General features: G+C 35.4%; 1 protein-coding gene across 1 annotated transcript in view; it reads right to left on the bottom strand.

Annotated features, from left to right (window-relative positions):
* The window catches only part of Col5a2 (collagen type V alpha 2 chain), a 134,533-nt gene extending 110,521 nt beyond the window's left edge, over positions 1–24,012 (bottom strand). Inside the window, exon 1 of the mRNA XM_076865572.2 lies at positions 23,775–24,012. Within this exon, the coding sequence (XP_076721687.1) occupies positions 23,775–23,871 (97 nt within the window). The 5' untranslated portion in view covers positions 23,872–24,012. The remainder of the gene's footprint in view (positions 1–23,774) is intronic.
* Between the last annotated feature and the right edge of the window lie 244 nt (positions 24,013–24,256).

The raw sequence follows: 24,256 nt of genomic DNA, 5'->3' as shown, positions 1-24,256 counted from the left end.
CTGAAAACATCTCTTCTTTAAATATATATATTTTGTTCCTTTTATTGTCTTATCTCTCTGTGTTGTTTCCTGATTGCTAAAATTACAAAATACCATAAAACTTATTAACTCAAAACATCAAAATTTCTTTTTAGGGAAATAATTTTTGACTATGTATATCGAGGATTTGGGAATTTTAAAAAGATCTTATATTCATATGATATTTGAGAATAAACTAAAATATCATTTTTTATATATTATCCTTTCATAAGGCCTTTTCAGGACTTCAAAATTTCAAATATGCTCAGTTTTCTGTTGTATATTAATGATCTTATCCTCACACATTCATGTAAAAAGAGTCTGATTATCCTGTTCTGTTGGAGAGAATGCCCCAATGAAACATAGGCTTACATAGAAATAATGTTGCCACAAATCGATGCTTTAATAGTTAAAAATTATCTATTTTTGCCTATTGATGTATTTAAACTACATTTTTCTGTTTAATATTTATCTAAGACTACCTCCTATTAAATTCATGATGTAAAATCACATTATCTTCTGAAACTTCTAAAATAGCCAGCAGAAAATCCAGTATGATTCACACTGGGGAATACAATAAACATATCTCTATTAAGTTACTGTAATAATTTGCAATAAAATAATGGAAGTATGATTGACGATTAGTTGCCACGGTAGCTGAAAAATAATGTCTTGCAACAAAATAAAAAACTCAGCTTAGACAACTGATAATGTGACAAGGTAATAGTTCTTCTAAATACCTGTCTGCATTCTTTATCTGTCTCCTGAGTGAACAGGCTATACTGAAGCAAGTAAACACTTTGCAGTGTAATGAAACTATCCATTGTATGTGTGTGGGTGTGTGTGTGTGTGTGTGTGTACATGTGTATGTGTATACATATGAGTGTGTGCATGCTTTTTACTGTATATTAAAGTTAATTAGCAGCCATATGCCATCTACAAAATAAAAACTTCATTGTCCTTTTCTATCTATATAAGACAATATACCCACAGCTTATAGAGATTTCAGCATGGAGATACGTACATATATTCTAAGTAAGCTTTGTGAGATAGAAGAAGCTCCAAAGAAAGCTAATGATAAAACTAGTGGATCATATCAAAAGTGAAAGTTGTATACATTCACTATTTCTAAATAGTGTATTAAAACATGTACAAGTAATAACACATATGAAAGTTTAGCACCCCCTCAAAAAAAAGATCAAAAGTGAAAAACAAAACAGTGATACAGAAGAATCTAAAATATTCATTGAATTAACAGGACATGTTAAGAACATTTAAGAGATCTAAAAAGGACAAGAATATAGTTTCATCATATATCTTCAGCAATAATCACAAACACACAATTCTGCCATCTCCTAGAGGTGGACATACTTGTAGTGACTGACCTACATGGAATCCCAACCCAGACTACTGTCTACTGTAGAGTATTTTTACACATACCAGGAAAAGAATGCAATGTGCTTTGGATAAAAAGAAAAAAAAATGTGAGCTGATTTTTTAGTGGAACTAAATGTTTTGTGGTATTCTTATTTGAAGTAGAACTTTGCCAAGGGTTTGGTCAAAATGCCCTACTCCCTCTGGTATGTCCTGGTTTGATGAAACAACTTCATATTTTTACCATCAATGAAATCACTGGAATAATAAAACATTTTAAATGTGATATTACTCATACATATATCATTTTTTTCTTGACCTAAATAGGAAAAAAATGGCAACTATTTTTTTAAAATCATTACCATTTTATATATTTGTTTCTCTTTCTCTTAAAATTACAAGTTGAATGAAGTTAGGAACTGTCTTATACACTATGATATCCATTTAGCTTAGCACAATATCTGAATCATAGTACATGTCCAATAAATATTTGTTGAATTTTCTTATAAAGTCAAAGTTTTAAGATAATTATTCAATAATTAGTAGATGAGTTACTAAAAATCATCACAGAAATACCTGAAGATAAGTGTAATGATTAATATAATAATAACTTTATTAATATTTGTAAATCTGTGTTTTATGATAACAAATATTATTAAATATTGATTAAATATGTCAAGCCAAGGATTTTATTCACATTTTATTAAATCCACTCCACACAGTATCTCTACTTTTTATCTTACTCTCACTACAAACATTTCCTAGCACTAAAACATATTTACACAATGCAAACACTCACAAATCACATTCATCATTTCATTACAATTCAAGAAATACTCAGAATGAAAAAACAATAGACAACCAAAGGTAATTAGTTGAGTAGACTTTTAGTCAAATATGTGAACTTAAATGCCATCTCTTATAAGAAATTAGTCCCCAAATCAATATATTACAATAAATAAGAAATCTAACTTCTGAAAATGTAGATATGTTCTTGCTTTTACAGACACTATTTCCTCATCAGAAAACTCCACTATCAAATCCAGTACTTTCCCACCATCCTTCTTCCCTTGGATCTTTATGGTATAGTTGCCACCCATCTCTTCTTAGGAAACCTTCTGATGCCTTCCACCACACTGTATTTTCCTGCCTACTTCCTCTCTGAAGACTTCACACACTTCCTAACAACTCCAGCTTGACTCCCTGTTTCCTCAGCTGACTCTAGGATTATTCCCAAAAGTTTAACATCCTTTTTGTTCAGTACTTGTATTAGTCCATTTTCACCACTATTACCAAAAAAAAAAAAAAAAAAAAAAAAAAAAAAAACACTAACAACTACAAAACTGATGTAGACAAACTTTGTAAAGAAAAGAAGTTTATTTAGCTCACAATTTTAAATGTTGAAATGCTCACAAACAGCATGACACAGCTCCTAGCAAGGGGCCTCCTTGACTGTGTTACTTCATGGCAGATGGTAGTGACAGAAGTACATGTGTGAATGAAAGATTCCATCTCAAACCAAGCCCAAGAGAGAATCAGGAGTTGAGCTTGCTTTCATAACAACTCACTCTTGGAAGAACTACTTAATCCCTTCCAAGAGCAGTCTTTTCAGCAGTAAGGACCTCCTAACAGACCAAACTCCTTAAAGGTCCCACCACCTACCAATACTACCTTCCTGGGGTCCAACTCTGCAATAAATGTCCTTTGTGGGTAGGACATATTTAAATTTTATCCAAACCATAGTGGTGCTTATATAGCCAATTTCTTATCCTCTTATTAAGGTCAGGAACCAAGGATTCTACTTCAAATTTAACAATAAATATAGAGATTGAGGGCACCATAGCACTTAACTTGGTAAATAAAAATCAAATATTTGTTATCAACAGAGTGATGATAAATAAGCATGGTTCACACAAATTATTAAAACACTGCTGCTGGATAAATTTTTAACTCATTTGGAACTCCCTTCATGGAAACTTGAACAAATGTGTTGATCAAAAATGTCACCACAGCAGAAAGAAAAATATTTTCTTAGCAAATACACAGTTTCATTAGAGGTCATTCTACTAAAAAGATTTGGTTCAGATGTCTGGTTTCTGCTTAAGCTATTCTGTATCTATGCTGTTATATACCTACAGTTCTCTTTACAAAAATCTTCAACTAGCTGTATTTCATATTGGCATCATTTCTATTTTTTCTGTTTTCAGTGTCTAAACTGGCACTTATAAGGTAGGGATATTTGGCCAATTAGGAATATGTCACTGAATGCTAAACAAGCATTATTTTTTTCCTTCCAAAAGTCATTTTTGGTTCTTGCCCTGTCACATAGCACACAGCCTGTAATTACATTTGTTTTCATCTCTGCACTGATTCCAGCTTACAGGGTTACCAATTTCTTTGCAAGTAAAATTCTAGTTGGGTAAACAAAAAAGTTCTTCATGCTTATCTGCAACTTTCAAGAATAAAAAATATGTAAAAATAAACTCTAAACTTCTACAACATTGAATTATACTTTCCCCGATTACTGCCTGCCATGGGATGGTCTTACTGAAGTTTCTAAGAACAAAACACCAAACACAAATGATTTTCATATAGTGTAGAGTATTCGTGGTGACTAAAACTGTCCTCCTCCTTTCACTTTCTCCTGTCTATACTATACAATTAAAGACTCTGACTGAATGCTGAAAAATTTAGGTTCTCTATCTCTGTCTAACACCCTCTGCATTATTTGACATTTTTTCCATCTGTAATCTAAAGTTCTTAGAATATGTACATCAAGTCTACATATTCCAGCCAGGCGCAGTGGTGCACACTTATAATCCCAGCAGCTCAGGAGGCTGAGGCAGGAGGATCCTGAGTTCAAAGCCAGCCTCAGCAAAAGTGAGGCACTAAGCAACTTCATGAGACCCTGTCTTTAAATAAAAATAGGGCTGGGGGTGTGGCTTAATGGTTGAGTAGCCCTGAATTTAATCCCCAGTACCACACAAAAAAAAAAGAAAGGAAGGAAGAACAAAAGAAAGAAAGTGCACATATTCCACGAATTATATACCTTACATATAGTGTAATACTACTATTTACAAAGACAGAAAACTAAATATTGATGTTAACAGAGTATAGACCATTGGTCAGCACAAAAAAAACTCTAGTCTTACCACTATAAGTAAATCTCTTTATTGTTGTGATTTGGTAACACTTGAATTTTTTAACAGTGAATTAAGGACGGGTACAAGGGTAAAGCTGACATCATCCAAAAGAACAGCACATTGTCTAGTTGGGAAAGGAGACATTATATATTTTCATTGTTATGGTTTAGATCTGGAATATCCCCCAAAAAGCTCATGGTGAAAGCTTGGTTCACAGTGTAGCAAGGTTCAAAGGTGAGACTTTTAGGCAAAGATAGGGACATGAGAGCTTTGTCCATTAGTGGACTAACCCATTTGATGGAGTAATCCTTTGATAGCTGATTGGAGTACTGAGATGTGGGACATAGTTGGAGAAGGTAGGTTATGGGGTTGGGGATATGCTCTGGAATGGTTTGTCTTCTGGTACTCATGCTTGCTTGCTTCCTCTTTCTCTCTCTTCTGCCTCTTTCTACCTTTCTACATGCCAAAATACATCTTTCCTCCTCTAAGTTCTTCTTGTTAGGTATTTTGGTCACAGTGATGAAAACCTGACCATTCCCAATTTATAAAAATGATACTGATAATTTTCATGCAATATTAGAACAAAAAGAAATAGGGTAGAACAGTTGCTCATAAAAGGTATCCCAGTATATGTAATTTAATATAATTGATGAATTAAAATAATTGAGGCAATAAAAATAGTTTATGTATATAGACATGAATTATCATAACTGCCCATCTTTGAACATAAATATATTACTTTCATCTGAGACTATAACAGCCTCTTTGTTTCTTTGTTCTCGTATCAAATACATAATATCTAATCTCCTTAAGGCTAACCCCACTACCACTCCACCAAACATGTGTCTTGCTATATAATGTCAATTCCCATCCTCCTTTGTCTCTCCTCAACATATTCCTTTGCATGGTGTTCTTTCCTGAAGCCTATAAACATCTCACTGTACCACCTGATAACAAATTTAGTCTTTTTTTAATTGGTTGTTCAAAACATTACATAGCTCTTGACATATCATATTTCATACATTTGATTCAAGTGGGTTATGAACTCCCATTTTTACCCCGTATACAGATTGCAGTAGCAAATTTAAACAAAAATCCTCACTTGACTCTAAATCCTATTCCAACTATGATTTAATATCTCTTCTTCCTTTCACACCTCACCTTTTTTATTAATAGGGAAATTAAAAAAATTACCTATACTTTCCACCTCCACTACTAATACATACTGAGTTTTTAATCAATTGATAAATTATCAAAACTATAATAACTAATATCATTATAAATTCCATCCCATGCCCCAAGGTATTAGAGCAGTTGTACTTCCTCACAAAACAATGCTAACTAAAGTTTCTGAGAACTTCTTCATGTATTTTTTTTTCCTATCTACATGTCATCCACTTGCTCTTCTCTTGTCTCATTTCTGCTGATGGCTACACATCCATCATTTATGTTCTGGGTTCATCTCCTGCAGGAAACCAAGCTATGTTCCCATGGGTAAGTTAGATCCTCCTCCTAAGCCATCCCTTTCATTATATTTATTGCACTGTGGTACACCCGTTGTTCATATCTTATCCCTCTCACATAGATTCTTTTAATATGGGATAGTGTGCTAATCGTTTTTGTGTTTTTATGTCTTGAATAAAATCACAGTAAATAAAATGTGGGCAGGGGAAGTGATGACTAATAGGTACTAAGCTGTACTTAGATGGGAGTAAGAAGCTCTGATGTTCTCTTTCACAGTAGGGTGAATATAGATGGCAAAAAGCTATAAATCAGGTGCAGTGATGCACATAAGTAACCCAGCTACTGGGGAGGGTGAGACAGGAAGATCACAAAGTTGAGGTCAGCCTAAGTAACTAAGCAAAATATATTTCTTTTGATCTGGATGGTCCAAAATCCAGGTACTTCTCTTTGTTAATTGTCAGTTCATTGCCTAATTACATTACTCAGCCTTCCCTAAATTTTTATATATGTAGCAATAAACTAAAAAATATGGAACCAACTTTCATATAGATTAGTTGTATCTAGTGTCTTTTTTTGACTAAAGCTGAATCAAAATAAAAATAAATAGGATTTAGAGTATAGATCAGCAGTAGAGGCTAGCATGTGGGAAGTCCTCGGTTCCAACCCCAGTACCACCACCATCCCTCACCAACAAAAAGAAAAGAAAGACAAAAGAAATTATTTTGAATTTTTTTTTGCCATGGTAAAAGCGGTAAATATTTACTCTGATTATATAATATATGCATGCATCATGGTACTCCATTAATATGTACAATTTTGTGATTTTATGTATAGTTAAAAATAAATTTAATTTAAAATAGGAAAATTATAAAATTAACTTTTTCTCTCAATTAGTAGTGAATTGAATACTTCCAAGTGGTTTTTTTGTGGTGCTTTAGTCAAAAAAGACACTAAATACAACTAATCTATATGAAAGTTGGTTCCATATTTTTTAGTTTATTGCTATGTATATATAAATTTAGGCACTGGGATTGTGGCTCAGTGGTAGAGCGCTCGCCTAGCATATGTAAGGCACTGGGTTTGATCCTCAGCACCACATTAAAAAAAGTAAATAAACAAAATAATATTATTGTTTCCATCTACAACTAAAACGAATTTTTAAAAAAATTAGGCAAGGCTGAGTGATGTAATTAGGCAATGAACTGACAATTAACAAAGAGAAGGAGCTAGATTTTTGACAATCAAGATCAAAAGAAATATATTTTTCTTGAACTATCATTAATAAACATGGAATAGTCATCGATATGCTTAGTACTGGATCTGGATCCAACTTTCTCAGTTTGAGAGTCTTTGTCCTCAATTGTCACATGATATAACTAAGAGTCAATGGTATCTATTACATAAGTGAAGCTACAACAATGGACAATGCCTAGAAGGATCTATTAAACATTAAATGTACTGGAAGAGGAAGTTTTATTTATGATTTAAAGAAAAAAGAGCAAAGGTATAAAGGATATTTAAAAGATTTCAAAGCATATGCACATTAGTCTTGGAAGAATTGAAGGATTTCCATGTAAAGGAGAGAATGGAATAAGGGAAATAACAGAGTAAATGCACAGGAATGATTCCACTCAGCTGTCCCCTCTATGAGCCTTCCCTGAGCTCCCAGCCCAGCCCTTCACCTCTGAGGCAGTATGTGACAGGGACATCTTCCAGGGCCCCATCTCCATCACAGTACAGACCACAAAGGCTTGTGCTGGTCTTATTTGTCTCACCTTTACTAAATGATTAACACCTGGGAGAAAAGGATTAAATATTTTTTTCTGCATCTTGCAGAAGAGTGCCTAATAAACAGTACATGTTTGTGGAATTATGAATAAATGAAAGTAATCATCCCATAGGTTGCAGGGCAGGGTGGGGGGAAATACTTCTCTGCAGGAAGTCAAAGCAAGTTGAAGTCATTATCATTTGAGATACAGCATCATTTCTTTGAATAAAATGCCAAATTCTTAAGAATAATTCAAAGAAATTCTAATGTACTGACATACTTTTATAAGGAATTGTGATGATAGAATGGGATTTATATTTTCCAAAGACATAAATTTCTGTCAAGTGCGTTAAAGTGACCAAGTACATTTCACTTAGTGAAGTATACATTCATCCAGAACCTGGTAGCTTTTGCCCATTGGAATCTCTCATTTCATGTGGATGTGCACATTTCAGTTGTATGCTTTGTTTTTAATATCATCAGGCTTTTAATCCAAATACTTCATGCACTTGAATTAGACACACACACTACTTATAAAGACATTTTTAAGAGAGAGGGATAGGGAGTCTTGTTTTCTGCTCAGAATGTTAAGAAGTGAAATTCTAGAAGGACTGGGGAACATAGATGTTTACAGGAATCATTCAATATTGGTGAGGGAAGGAAATGGGAGAAAGAAACACAGAAATGGAGTCGCACCTTCCCTGAAGGAAAGGGAGGGCAAGCAGCATACTCCCAAAGTTTTGTGCTCAAGAAATGTCAGTTTTTGGAATAAATCAAACCTTGTAAATAGTCACGTTACATACAAATCCCTCAATAGACTTCACTGTAATGAAAAATAAGAGAAAAATACAAAATAAGGAATCAAGAGAGTGTGAGAAAACCCATGACCACTTACTCATAACATTTCTTCCTCTGTTCCTCCTCCTTCTCTTGCTCTTGTATAATTATTATTATTTATTGATGATAGTGAAATAAAGGTTAGTGGGTTCACCTTCAGGAATAGACAGAAGAGGTAAAATCAAGGGAAAGAGTAAGTTACAAGGACTTAAGGGAACTCTATAGAGTAAAGGAAGTGTCAAGTGTTTTGATTTTGATGATCTTTACCAGCCTATACTGATTTATCAAGATATATAGGACCACACAGATAAAAAAGGGGTTTTAATAAGTGCAAAGTATACCTCAATAAACATCACTTTAAAAATGAAAAAAAAAAAAAGAAGAAGAAAATAACAACATTTAACGGGTTCATTAGGTTGTTCGGAAAAATAAGCAGTGTTTCTACCACAAAGACAAATTCATTATCTATAAAGAAAAGCATGCATATATTGAACTTTAATATAGTACCACTCTAAAGAACATTTAGGGAACTTCAGTTTCATTGTTATGATAGTGTAATACATGATATATTCACATATTTTCTTTCTAATTTGAAAATTCCAGCTTAACCTGAAACCTATAAAACATAATATCAGATTATTTTAGATTTTTTTTCCCCATAATCATCTCCTATTTTACCTAGAAACATTGTGTGGAGCCACTTGCTGAAAATCAGATCATTTTATAAGGTTATAAATTGGGAGTCATGTTTCTTAAGTAAACTATATTTAGGGAAATAACTATGAACCTGGATCCAAACTTTAAATCCTAACTGAAAGGTGAACAAATCTATTACCAACAGATATGATGAATGATTCCTCCAACTATTATACAATGTACTTGAGATTCTCCATAGTATTTTAATTAGTTACACATGACAGTTCAATGATCTTGACATATCATACATTTGAATCAGATAGGGTATAATTTCTCATTTTTCTGAGTGTACAAGTTACAGAATCACATTGGTCATACAGTCATATATATACATATATACATACAGCAATGTCTATTTTATTCTACTGTCCTTCCTATGTCCTTCTCCTCCCCTCCCCTCCCATCTCTTCTCTCTACCCAATCTAATGTGACATACTTCTTTTTTTTTTTATAACACAAATCTGACCTATGTAAATTTATGTAAATGTTCCATAGTCATAGACTTGGAAAGTGGCCCTGGCTAATATATCCCAAGTTTTACAAAGGAAGAAACTGAGGCCCAGAGAATTTAAGTCACTTCCCCCAAATCACCAAGTTAGTCCATGACAGAGCTGCAATTAGAATGCAGATTTCCTGTGTTCTGGTCCAGTTTTAATTTAGAAGCTTTTCATTAAAATTATTTCAACAATTCATTCATGTAAGAAAGTAACAGTATATTTACTTGAAGCCCTCATCTCTTTAACTGCATGTTTCTCTCTGCCCAAGTAAAGAGTCTTAAAATATACCAGAAAGTAGACAGGCCTGAGAGAAGATGGGCCCTTTGTCTAAACACCTGGCTCAGATTGCTGGGGACATTTGTCACCAGTTTAAACTTCTTGCTCCAAGTCACCTTCTGACCCAAGGAAAAGAGATACAATGCCACAAACAGGCCCTCAGCGCTGGACTTGGATTTTGAGACTGGCTTCCTGAGGAGAGATGAATTAGGGAAAAGTAATAACAATAGTGGATTCAGCCTTCCGCCAGGAAGCTACATTTTTGCTCATAGAAAGACTGTGTCCATCTGCTTTGTTTATCCTCAAGTCAAAGCCTCTATTCTTATTTTTTTTTTTTTCCTATTAAATCCTGTTTGGGGACTTTGGGAGGTGTTCTAGGTTGTTATATAAAAAGGCCATTTTACTTTATTCAATTCAAGGTTTTAAACTTTTAAAAAATGAACAGCTTTACTTTCCTTAACTTCTATGAAGAATCTTGTGTTCTTTTGAATTATTCATATGACTATTTACTTCAAAGAACAAATTTATTTTGCATCTAGCTAAGTATTCATCCTAGCAGTGAATGCTAAAATAATAACAGTGTTCTTATGCAGGAATTTACACCTGACAAATAAAACTATTTGAACTTATAAGATACAAAATTATAAAGAATTATAAGTGAGAGAATTAAGGCTATAGTACTCATAAGCAGTTTATAAGGGAAGAGTCAGGACTTCATTCCAGTCATCTGACTCAGGTTTATGCTACTGGAGTCTCTTGCCAGATTGAGTTAGTGAGGCCAAGTGAACTCACATAGCTGCCTACTCCTCACTGGCCTCTCAGGGAAGGTGCATGCCATCCCTCACAAAGCATTGCCTGCAGGGTCAAATAAGTCTAGCATCACATCCTTAAAAAGCTCAGAAAAGTAAACAGAGGTTTTATATATTGGGCATAGCTCCACCTTTTTTAAACAACTGAGCCAAAGTGCAAACAATTGATGAAAAAATCTTTATATCAGAAAAAATAATTAAATTAAATGAGTATACATAATGTCAAGTTTGTGAAATGCATCCCAATATCAAAGTGTAACTTTCAGGGATTTTGCAGGTTTGCTTTTCCTGACTTGCTTTGTGAATAATCAAGAGTTTAGCACAAGCTTATCCCAAAGGAAAAAACAGGAGATTAACAAAAATTCATTATTACCATTTCAAATTTCCTTAGTTATACCCCTTGCACATACTCCCCCCCTGCTTTTGCCTCAGGTACCTGGGATTCACTGCACCCCTAACCTTCCTCCTATTAAGCCTAGTAACTGGTCTTATAGAAATTATTTCGATTATGGAAGAAACTATCAGTAATGGCTCAATCAGGGAACCCATCCTTAAAGTACTAACAACGTCAACATTTCCTGGTGCCCATAAAGTAGGAAGCATTTAAAGTATCAAGCATGTTAAATTGTTAAATTTTTCAATATGAAGAAGAAGAAACTGTATCTCAAAGAAGATTAATAACTTGCTCAAGGTCACAAATTTAGCAAAGAACAAACTCCAGGAGGCAACTGTGAGACTCCAAAGACACTGGCTTTGTTAACTGCTTTTAGAAAGTAGATGGAAAGGGAGTTCTAAATGAAGGAATTGCAAATTATTTAAAAAAAAAAAAAAAAAGTAAATGCTTTTTGAAATGGTAATGGTTGGGAACTCAAGGAATTTCCCAGGGTCAAAAGAAATTGAAATGGCACTGGTTGGGAACTCAAGGAATTCCCCAGGGTCAAAAGAAATCTCACTGCTGAGTCAACATCCTACTCCCACTGTCTGTAGACCTAATTGATAGTATCTTTGCCATTGGCCCAAAAGAATAAAGATGTATCATTTTGGCATCTTTTATTTAATCTGAATTCATTATCTTTCAGATATGTTGAATTTAAAAAGTAGAAGTCAAAGGGTAAAAATTGAGAGATACCAAATTCCTTGAAATTCTCTGAAAAATCTAACAAGACATCATAAAGGTATGGTCATAAGGAATTAGCAGGAAGCCTCACAGATGCTATGGGAGCCAACTGTCAGCTGGAATTGTCTGCCTACTGCCACTTAATGCTTTTCATGCCCTCTTTCCTATCCTCTACATCCTGCTGATTGCCACAGAGGCATGAGGTTTTACTCAAGTATAACTTGAAACTTGCTGTAAAAAGCCCTTAGAAAGAACATACAGATTTAAATTTTTTTAAGTTACCTAAGCAGAAAAGGGAAGGCATTGAGCTTGCAGACAGGGAGAGAAGGAAAGAGATGGAATGGAAGTATCGATTCTGAAATGGTTCCAGGGAATTTGTCACTTGGGAACAACTCCTTAAAGTTCAGTTGGCCATGATAGGTGACTTTGGACATATATGATGTGGCAATTTAGGTTTTTATCCTGAAGAAACTCAAAAGTCCTTTTCACAAATAGTGGGAATGGTAAGCAAATTTTAATTTTGAATATATTAGGCAGCTTTCAGTTAATATTAGAATAGAATTGAAGGGAATTATAATGTTTCTATTGTGGAACCCTCCAGGGATAAGTGCTCAGCATCGATGACCACAGAATCCTCTTAAAGGTGAGCAGAGCACCTCTGGGATACTGGAGTTTCTACCCAGAACCAGGTCAGCTGATGCTGATGCCAGAGAATATTGAGGAAAACATCCTAAAAGACAAATTACCATATAATTAGAGCTCACGTTTCAAGGAAGTAATGTTATTAAAATTGTGCACTGGAGTAATAACTACAGAGGGCATGTGGAGTGCCTTAGTTCCCTATGGAGTAGGAAAGAAGTGGATACCCAAGAAGTATGTTTTCACAGAAGGTTAAGGAGAAGTCTGTAATCTAAGGCAAAATTTGAGAAAGTGACATCCAGATGGAGCTGCCGCAGTGTGTGACCCTAGAAAGGGAAAGATGACCTCAGCATCCTGAATGCCTTTCCCTCCAACAGAAAAGAGGTTGAGAGTATATTTATCTAAAATAATTAATTAATTAATTAAAATAAGCTATCTATTTCTAGATTACTTCCCTAGAACTGGTCATCAGCACGAAACAGCTCAAGTGAGCAAGTTTATAAAACATACTATTTATATATTGAATATACTATGATATTATAAAATGTGCAATTTTAGTTTGTCATCCTCCAGATACTCAAACCCAAGCACCCACAGGGCCCTTGAAGTATATTTATTGATTTAGCATTCTAAAACTAATTGTTTCAATTGGTCTCATGTAAATGAAAATTCTTACATCAGAATCTCTCACTTGCCTTGGAATGTTTAGTGCCCTTCTGTCCTCTCAAAGCAAGCAGAAGTCTTCTTTGCTGAAATATCAGAAGTTCTGTGTTTACAACCAAAGACTGAGAAAACTTCTGTGCAGTTTATCTTTCCATGGTAGATGCTTAGCCTCACTTCCACCAATCCACCCTACCAGAAATTCTAGCTAAAAATTTAGTCCTAACATGAGAAAGATGATTTAATAATAGCACAAGAAACTTGATGCTCTGAATTAAACTGTAACTTGTCGTTTCTTCAATATAAAGCTCTAGAAAGATTGAAAAAGAAAAAGCTTAAAAAATACTTTCAAATTAGCATAAATGAATCTGATATGTTCTTTCTTCTCAGAAAAAAAAATAGCGGATAATAGTTCTTGAGATAAATGAAAATACTAAATCTCTATAAATAAGTTTAATTTGCTATGGAAACTGTCCATAAATTCAGAATTCCATAATGAGAAAATGTAAGGATGATGACCACACAATGACCATATTGAATATCAAAGATTTAATTTAAAATGTCAGGGTTATAAGTACCTGGTAAAATTATCTCTGCATCTCTCCTCCCATGTTAAACCCATCATTGTTTTTTAAGTTGCAAAATCTATAAAGAAAGCAAAGTGCTCCAAAGTAAGTAAAGTGTATAAATCATGTGGCTATATGCTACACCATTTTCTGCTTTCTGGAGTCAATTCACAAGAATCTCTTGGGAGTAGAGGGAGTGAAATAAATTAACAGCCTTTGGAAAATGCTGCAGAGCCTGGGAAAAGATGGTCACCCCCACTACTGTATCCAAATAGTCCTGGGAGCTGCCTTGTAAATCCCTGTGCAGTGAAGCAATTCCTCTCATTTCACATGCAGCCCAAAGCAAGGCAGAGTGGAAAATAAGCCTCAAATTTTTAATAAAGACTTTTATGACTATCATATTTTCATAAAATAAACTCTGAAGCAGAGTTGGTAGACAGGTATGAGGTAGCACTGGGACATGGAGTGGGTCATGCTTGGCTTGCACACACTTTGAGAACAGTTACAAGGAACTAAAGGCATGTGGGGTGTGACATAGGAGAGACTGTGATGCTTCAAAGCACAGAGACATTAGAAGTGTCCAGGAGGAAGAGGGCTTTGCTTTTACTTTCTTTTTTTCTTTTCAGTAGTAAACCAACATAAGAAGACAATACAATATATCCCTTCTATCCAAATAGCAAAAAAATTAAGAAAATTTAAGAGAATCATTAACACATAAAGTATTGATATACTTTCAAAATAAATAGTAGATAAAATTTGAATTTGAGTTCTGCACTAGACTTTAATCTCTTTGAGAACAAAAGTTATTGCTTTACTTCTATATTATCTAACATGTTGGTTCTCCTAATCAACTCAACAAGCATTTGTTATGTTTGTTATTATTATTAAATAGTAATGTAATAATATGAAATACCTTGACTAAGCCCATTCTTTTGTTGGGAGCCACACTAACATGAAGGTGGTTTATACACAAAACTATCTCCATAATAACATTTGAGGTAAATATTATTAATCCAGTTTTATGGACGAAGAAATCAAGACATGGTGAAGTCAAGAAAAATGTCCAAGAATATGCAAATATACTTTGCAAAACCTGAAACTGAATTCTGTTCACTCATACTTGAATGATAGGAATTGTGGAGAAAATTTTTCTCAGATTTTCACAAATAATCGTCAGTTGGCATCTATGCAGAAAATAGCTAAACAAAATGAATTTATGGAATTGGCCTTATCTCCCAAGAAACATAGCGTCTGTTAACATCAGCACACATTAAACCTTTTGAGTACACACACTGAAAGGAAAGGGGGCATTTACTGTAGACTAGAACCCTCTAATTTATTAGGGAATAGAAGATTTGAAATACCACCTGAAGGAAAATGCCAATAGGCAGAAAGAAGCTGAAATTAGAAGGATGGGAGTACCCAATTGCAAAAATTAGATGTGGGAACAGTAAAAAAAAATAGCTCTGGTCTGAGAAAGGATACTACACAGTGTGTAACCATTAACAGTGCTAAGTAACAATAATAGCTATAATAATGGTTATTTGGTTAGAGGGAAGATGATCACAAATAGCCTTGAAAGTCAGCTGGATGATTCTGGCATTCTAGGTTTAACAAACAGTATACACACAAGGATTTCGTGTCAACATGGTGTTCTAAGTATGATGCAATAGAAAAGTCTGATTAAATTATTAAACTGGGGATTGACATGAGAAAAATAGGTCTTAGAAAGACAAATCTGGCAGGAACATGTAAAATGAATTCATGGAAAGAAAGCATTCTCAACAGAATATGGTTTAGAATATGGTAAAGGAGGAACAATTAGATCAAAACTAGTTCTGAGTGGGATCTGCACAGAGATTTTTAAAAAAGCAAAAGTGTGTGTGTGTGTGTGTGTGTGTGTATGTGTCGGAAGGTGAGCACTATAAAAATTCTGTACTTGGAGGCAAAGAATAACAACCAATGTAACTAAAATTCTAGAAATGGGCCACATCAAGGACAGTCATTTATGCCATGCTAAGATGCTTGAACATTATTGTTTGGTAAAGTTTCAGGAGCCAGAGAAGGGTTTAGGGAAGGTCAGACTTTAGTTATATATCACACTAGCAGCAGATGGAATGTGCAGATGGGAAGGGGTCACATAAGAGGCAAGGAGGTCAATTCCTATGCTACTGTGGTAATCCAGCGATTGATGAAGATGGCCTGAACCACACTGTAGAAGAGATGAAGTAGAGGTGTTTCAGAAATGTTTATCATGTAAAATTGTAGAGCTTAGGGACTGCTTAGAATTTTACTGATTGAATGTCCAGATTGGATGATGTTGCCATTACTGATATAGATCTACATAAGAAAAATGACCCAGCCTTACAGAGAAGATTAATAATGGAGTTTTGGATACATTAAACTTGAAGTGGTTCTGGATTATTTAATACATTCTTGTGAAGTTCACGCCAAAGATCAGAACTGGAGAGATTTGATATTTATCTGCATTTAGCTGTGAAGCAAGACTGACAGTGTGTGAGATTCCTGAAGAGCTTAGGAAGAGCCCATCCAGAGAGAACCAACAAACCTACAAACATATGAATAGCAAAGTGCTAAGGGAGGAAAGAGGGCAAGGAACCCATGGATGAAGCTAAGAGGGAAGGGTCAGAGAGGTGGGGGAAGAATCTCCGGCATACAGGATTTCAAGAAAGCTGGACCAGTCAATGCTGCCAAATAAAGGAGAAAGGCCTGATGAGATAAGGAGAAAGCAGCCACTGGAAGAGCACAATGCTCACCCTCGTCCTACCAGACCAGCTTAAGTGCAATGGAGGGTCCAGAGTCAGAGTACAAGAGTCAGAGTGGGGCCATGGGAAGCAGGGGCAGATGGCGATAACGGTCCTTTAAAGCAGGCGGACTAAGGAAAAAGATAAGTGAGAGCTAGACATGGGCCCTGGCAGAGAGCAGCACTTGTTTGCAGATGAAATGGGGGCAGACGAAGGAAAGAGAGTATTTCAATTTATAGAAATGAGAGCACAATTGGGGCAGCAAGTTCCCCAATGAGATGAGCACAAACAAAACACTGGAGAACAAATCCAGAAGGCGCTTCAGAACAGTTCAAAGAGTTGGTGAAAATTTTATAAATCTATGATGATTGAAATAGATTGCCCTAAAACTTTCTGTGTCTCTCAAATTACCTTTGGGTAAATTTCCCAAGTGATCCTCATAAAAGTCCCATCAGATTGACACAAGTGAGTACTATTTCCTTAATTTCAATGTCAGCCAGGTGCAGTGGCACAGGCCTATCATCCCAGAGACTCAGGAGGCTGAGGCAGGAGGATCACAAGTGCAAAGCCAGCCTCAGCAACTTAACTATTGAGTCAATTTAGCAAGACCCTGTCTCAAACTACAAAACAAAAGGGCTGGGGATTTGGCTCCATGATTTAGTGCCCCTGGAGTCAATCCCTGGTACCGAAAAAATTTTTTTTCAACGCGAGAATTTGAAGGCCCAGTGAAGCTAAAGGACTCTGCAGATTGCCCAGCTGCTAAAGAGAACAATGACCAGGACCCAGGTGTTTTCTTCTGTGAGGTTTGGACAAGGCTTTCTGTACCCGTGAAACTACGTATAATACTACAAGGCTGTGGTCCTATGTTGAAAGTCGAGTTTCCACCAACAATGTAGTTTATTGTTACCTTAAAACTGAATTCATGCGGGTAATCCCAGTGGCTCCCGAGGCTGAGGCAGGAGGATTGCAAATTCAAAGCCATCCTCAGAAAACGTGAAGCACTAAGCAACTCAATGAGACCCTGTCTCTAAATAAAATATAAAATAGGGCTGGGGGGGCTGGAGTTGTGGCTCAGTGGCAGAGAACTTGCCTCACACATGTGAGGCACTAAGTTCGATCCTCAGCACCACATAAAAATAAATAAACAAAATAAAAATTAAAAAAAAATAGGGCTGGGGATGTGACTGAGTGGTTAAGCACCTCTGGGTTCAATTCCCGGTAATTAAAAAAAAAAAAAAAAAAAAAGCTGAATTCACAAATCTGATTAAATAGACATCCCAAATAGAGAAGGAAAAAAAGAAAGAAAATAATGAGACTCTTTCTCCTTTCCAAACCTAAACTTTAAAAGAAAGATAAATATTTTTTTAGTTTAATATTATATCAGAATGTTATGGGGACCAAGTTCTATTCATTTATTAATGTTAATAATTAATTTATTAATGTTGCTAATATTACTGCTTTCTCTGTAGAAGGCAAGACATGGATAAGGGAAACAATGTTTTACTGGAATTTCCCTGACACACTATTCCTTAGACAATTCATTCAACATAAGATGGAACCATCTTGATTTCTTTTGAAGGTTTAGTTGTGAATGTAACAATAAAATAAAATTAAAAACCTAAGGCTGCCAATATGGGTCATACCTTTAAAGCAAAAATTCCCACTGAATTGACTGTCCCCGCCCCATACAAATACCAAGAATAGATTGCCTTGTAAATATAGAATATGACCATTCATCCATCTAACATGAAATTTAGATGAGTGCATGAAATTTACATAGAAAGAAACATAAAGGAAAACTAACTTGTCAGTATCTTCTTAACAATTCCTTTTGAGCCCAGAAAACTTTTTCAAGCTGTAAATTTTATAGTTAAAAAAAATCAAATACCTCACATTTATTAGTAAATTGAGAATGTCTCATGTCACATCTTTGAGGAAGTTTCCAATTTCAGGGATATAGACCATATAGAATATTATGCCAAAGAATTAATCATGTCATTAACTCTAAGACAGACTTGTTTTGTATAACCTTGTGCAACTTACCCAAATGTATATCTTACATTAATTATTCACAATTCTAATATTTTCCCCTACCATTACTAGCTCTCTCAAATGTAAGCCTAAACTTTTCAATTTAGAGAAAAAAAAAAAAAAATTAGCTCCATAAGTTGGTAGTCCCTGTTCCAACATCTTACAAAGGCCACACAAGGCCAGTGATGACACATGAATTATCCTTCAACCTGGGCCAGGCTGAATGCTTAAAAGAGATTTCATTCTCTGACCACAGATACATGATTCCAAACTTGTAAGTCCCAGCTTCTCAAACCAAATCTTCCACCTGTTTTTGCATACACACACACACACACACACACACACACACACACAACCCATCCTGCATTGTGTGCATGTCTAGAATGATCAGCACCATAAATGTCAGGCCTATGGTGACAGTGCTGAAGGTGTGAAGAGCAGGAAGAGACAGGGAAGGTCAAAGGCAAAAAGTATACATTCGCCTGGAAAGACATTTGCTAATGTACCTCCTTTGCAGAGTAGAATGGTAGACCTAACCCACCTTGAGGGGCCTTTGGGTCTTGGCTGTTTCTCCAGAAATCATGGTGAATTTGCAATGGTTTACCTACACACTTCAGTCACCCTTCTGAGTAAAGGGAATGACTAGTAAGTGAGACATCACCAAAATCTCAGAGTGTAGCTTTGGAACATAGAAGCCAAGGGGACTACATCTAGAGCAAAAGAAGGTTAGTCAGAGATTTAATATAGTGGTTCCCAGTGTGAGGCAGAGCTCTCTGTAGAGCTTTGAAAATATAAAGATTCTTAGCCCACATATGTACCTACTAAATCAGGATATTTAGACAGAACCTATATAGGTAACAAGATCCCCAGTCCTGCAGTCAACTCAACACTGATCTGTGGATTGCTTACCAACCAACCTGAATCATGGTTAAAGCATACACTGCACTGTTCAATATAAAAAATTCCACTAAATCTATCGGTCTACCAGTCTACATATGTATACTCTTCAGAATACAGCTTCACTTTCATTTGGATGAAAGTTCTAAATACATCTAAATTTACCTGAAGAGAAGTAGGAAGCAGAAACAAATGCAGCCTATTATTTAAGTGCCAGTGACTCTGGTTCTGTAGTCTGCTCAATAATAACTAATAACCAGAGTGCTCTGGCCACTCAAGGATATTCTGTTCATTCAAACTACAAGATCCTTTCCAATTAAAGTGGGCAACACATATGCTCATGGCCAGAACTAGAGTTGCCTCCTAATAAATATTCTTCCTCATATCCTACATAGCAAAATTCTATTTAGTGGCATACATTGCCAGTTCTGCCCAGCTAGAAGGCTTTATTTCCTAGACTACCTTAAAATTTTGTGTGACCATAGGTTAAATTCTGGCCAATTATAAGTTTTAAAAGACTTAAAAGTCTCAATTTTTTAAAAGGATGGGGTCACAGCTTTTAGCTCCTCTCTCCTATTCCTCTTTTCACATGCCTGGAAAGTACATGTAATGGCTGGAGCTCCAGCAGCCATCTAGAGGAATAAAATCAAAGACTATACCCTAGGGACTGAAGATGAGAAAGAGAAAAATTTGAGTTCCTGAAGATTTTGTGGAATATACCAGCATTTTACTAATTATTTAAAAGCTTCTTTTACATAAGGAAAAAAAACTCATATATACATACATACATACTACATTCTGATAAATACAGCTGGACTTAAAACAACCATTATACAAGTCTGCATGTCCCACATGATCTACAATATCTATTTCAAGACTAATGAGTTTTAAATAATTTATGAGTAAACAAGTATGTTAAACTATGTATTCATATATTATACCTCCTTTGAAATGATATCATACAAGTACTAATGAGTTTTAAGTCTCTGCTTCTTCATAGTGGGATAAATGACAGTTATAACACCATAAAATGCAAGAGATCATAATATAGAAAGGTCTGTGAGCCCCTCTTCGTAATCAGAAATTGACTTGGGGATAGAAGACCAGTGCAGGGTTGCAGTTTGGGTGTTGGGAATTTATGATCCATGAGCCGAATTTGGCACTCAGATGTATTTTATTTGGCTTATGCAATACTTTCTGAAAATATTAATTTTGAATGCTTAAAATGGACATGCATCTTCAGTTCTTTACAAGCTCTATCATCCCCTATTAATGTACAAATACTCACTTGCTTCACTTGTTTATATTACCTGCCTGGCCCCTGGAAGCACTGAAGTTTACAATATTGGAAATAAAATTATATCTCTGCACCATTCCTTCTCTCCATAGCTCACCCAATGTTGAATGCAATGATCTAAGATTATTTTCTAAGATTAAGTGTGCCTACTTCTAATAATAAGAATGTATATAGCTCCCTAGATGTTAGACTTTTATTTTCCTATAAACACTCTGGTATTTGCTCTTACAAAAAAACAAGTGTGGAACCTTCCAAAACCTCCCCCCACCACACACACACACACTTGAAAAGTTGACTTGGTCATCTTGACCCATTTATTTTTGCTATTTAATAGTTACAACTGAAGTTAGCCCAACTCCTAAACTTTTTCTTCTCAGTTTTTATGAATTAAACAAAAATCAAATCAGCTCTTAAATTTTATGGAAAAGTAGTACCATTTGGGCCTAAAATGCTCAAATTTTTTTTATTTACTTTGATGTTATTCATATGTATTTCCATCAGGCAGACACTGTGTTTATGTTTTACATTTCTAGAAAATAACCCCAGTAAAATATACCTTTAAGTCATAAAAATAAAAGCTCATAAACATGCACTTACATACAATGACAGTTCTCTACATTTCCAAGGAAACATATTTGTATACAAAGTTAATACTATGGCTTAGTTATACCAAAAAATTTAAAAAAAAACATACTTTTTAACATGCAGAACTTAGACATTTATTTTATTTATTTATCTTATTTTCTCTTCTTCAAATTCAAAAAATCACATAGAGTTTCTAAATTCTGACAATTTTACTAATCTTGTAACATGCCTAGAGAGGGAAAATAAAGTATAGCAAGTATCCATTGGATATCAATAGACATCAAAATATTCATGGTAAGTACATACAATATGTAAATAGCTTGGAACATACTGTATTCTGAACATTTTTCTGTATTATCTTTAATTAAGACCATAAGTACTCTTTTTGCTATTGAATTTTTATCACATGTATTAACGCAGGTTGATTAATAAAATAGAGACATTTGTTCTCTATAAAATTTGATGTTTGGAATTCCAGTTTCTGTGCTATTTGATTATGTGGGGCAGAGGGGTTGGTTCCGAGTGGGGACTTCACTCACTGCACCAAGCATCACATTCTTAACACCTATGTAAATCAGTAGTAAGGCAAAATAAGTTCTCCCTATTTTTCAGAAACACCTACAGAGTAATTACAATTATTTAGAAAGTTTTTTTTTTCTTTTGTTTGTTTGGTTTTAACATATGGCCTCTCCTATATGCCTTTTGAAACATTTATTTATTCACATTCTCAATTATTTCTATGCCTTACAAATGTGATTAATTTTAAGATAAATTAAGGAAGAAAGTTGTACTGAAAGTTTAAAATTAAAGTTGGTCACTTTGGTGAGGGATTTCACAATCAGATTTTCTATTTCTATTAATTTTTCTATGTTTGTTCTCCTTTATCCTAACTTCTACTTTCTGTTCAATTACCTCCCCTATCCCTGCAAACAACACGTTTTTCATGCCTTTACAAAGAAACTCAAGCGTTTTTACTTTTTTATAAGTTGCCTCATTTTTTTGAATCATAAAAAAGCAACATAAAAAATTCCAAGATTTTAGAAAAGTGCCCCCTCTATGGGACTCCTGACAGATTGTTGAATCTTCAGATTTTTATTTTCACTCTTTAAAAGTTTTTAGAACTTAGGGTCTCTGCTACTTTTTACAAACATCTTTAGAGCAAAAGTACACAGGGGGAGACGAGTAAAAAAGAATATAACACACACACACACATACATGTATACACACACACATATATACAAATAATATGGAGATTATGAAAGACAGTAACAAGAAAGGATAATGCATGTGCTGTTTTAAAAGCTCGAGTTTGATGTTCATGGTCATGAAACTCTGTAAGAGCCTATTAGAAGAGTATACTGCATGTATTTGAAACTTCCACCCTCAAGAGTCAGGATTTAACAATCAATGGAACCAATTTAAAAATATTCTCATCTTCTCCTTTAGCCATGCAGTTTTGCTTAACCATATATCCCAACCGGAACATATGCAAATCATATAAGGGGGAAAATTCAGTAACCAGGCAAGCAAGATTTGTCTTTAAAAGAAAAAACGAAAAGCAAAACAAAGCAAAAGCTTGTGTCTGCGGGGGGAAAATGCCCATAAAAGTACTCCATGCCAAATAAGCTATATGTAAGGCATGCTGATTTCCTGCCTCCCGCCCTCCAACCGGCAACCACCACTGTCCTGATAATCAAGTCAGTGGGGTGGGAAAATACCACTGTTTAAGAAATCTGGCTTCTATCAGCCTCTGTCTTGGAGAAATAAAGGAGGCTCCCTTTCAGTGTGCAGAAATAACTGTAAGATCACAAACAGAACTGGGAAAAAGAAGTTAAGTTTCTGTAAAGAGAAAAGAATGGGGAGCCAAAGACAAAGAAATATCAGAGCTATCGGAGTTCCCGCAGGGGTTTTTCTAAACAAAGAATTTTATGAAGCAGCCGAAGTTCCGTACAAGAAAGACTCCACCCTACCCAGCTTCTGCTGAGACTTTTCCCCGCTCCGAAAGCTCCAGCCCACAGAACAGACCTCTCTGCAAACTCCAGTGCCCTTCGCGCTCCGATTGAAGAAGAGTCTTTTAAACTTCCCACTCCCACACTCAAGCTAAGGAACCGATTCTGGGCTTTTCCCCCTCGAAGTAGTTAGCAGTGTCCCCTCCAAGGGCAGGTAGAGGCGCTCCCGATACACAAACATCCCCTTTCCCAGGTGCAAATCCTTCAGCCCCCTTCTCAAACTTCAAACTGAGCCTCCTCTTCAGCCTCTTCCTGAGGCTTAACATACCACCTCTGTTCCCAAACCCAGCAATAAACACCGCAAGCAAAGCAAAAGGCAAACTCACCATCCGGGCCTCCTTGCTGGGCTTTTATTGAGACAAATTGCCCTAATAAAACAGTAAGAATGAGGAGAGATCTTGCTTCCACCCAGTTTGCCATCATATCTAAATATTAGACATGTGGATCCTCCTGGGAGTGAAAAGTAGATTCTGGGGTTATTGTAGCACCATGAAGGCAGCTGTGGGCTCTTCTCTCAGCACCAGCACCAGGGCAGCCTCAGCAATCCCCCTTTTTCAGCACCAGCTCCAGCACAGTCTGTGAAAACTTTTTTCAAGCGATGCAGCTTTAAATAGGAAGAATGCTGCCTCCACTTCTTTTCCTGCCCCCTTTCAGCTTGTTCAGGCTCATAACCATCCAGTGTCTGCCAAGCAACCGTCTGATTGATGGTAAACAACCGAATCAGAACACGCCTCTTGGTGCCTGAAACTGTCCCAATTTCATGTATGCTTTAAACACAGATGGAGCGAAATAACAGACACAAAACTTT

Source organism: Callospermophilus lateralis, chromosome 9 (genome assembly GCF_048772815.1).
Source record: "Callospermophilus lateralis isolate mCalLat2 chromosome 9, mCalLat2.hap1, whole genome shotgun sequence".
Taxonomy (NCBI): domain Eukaryota; kingdom Metazoa; phylum Chordata; class Mammalia; order Rodentia; family Sciuridae; genus Callospermophilus; species Callospermophilus lateralis.
The sequence above is the reverse complement of the archived record's forward strand: the minus strand, read 5'-3'. Positions and strand labels throughout refer to the sequence as shown.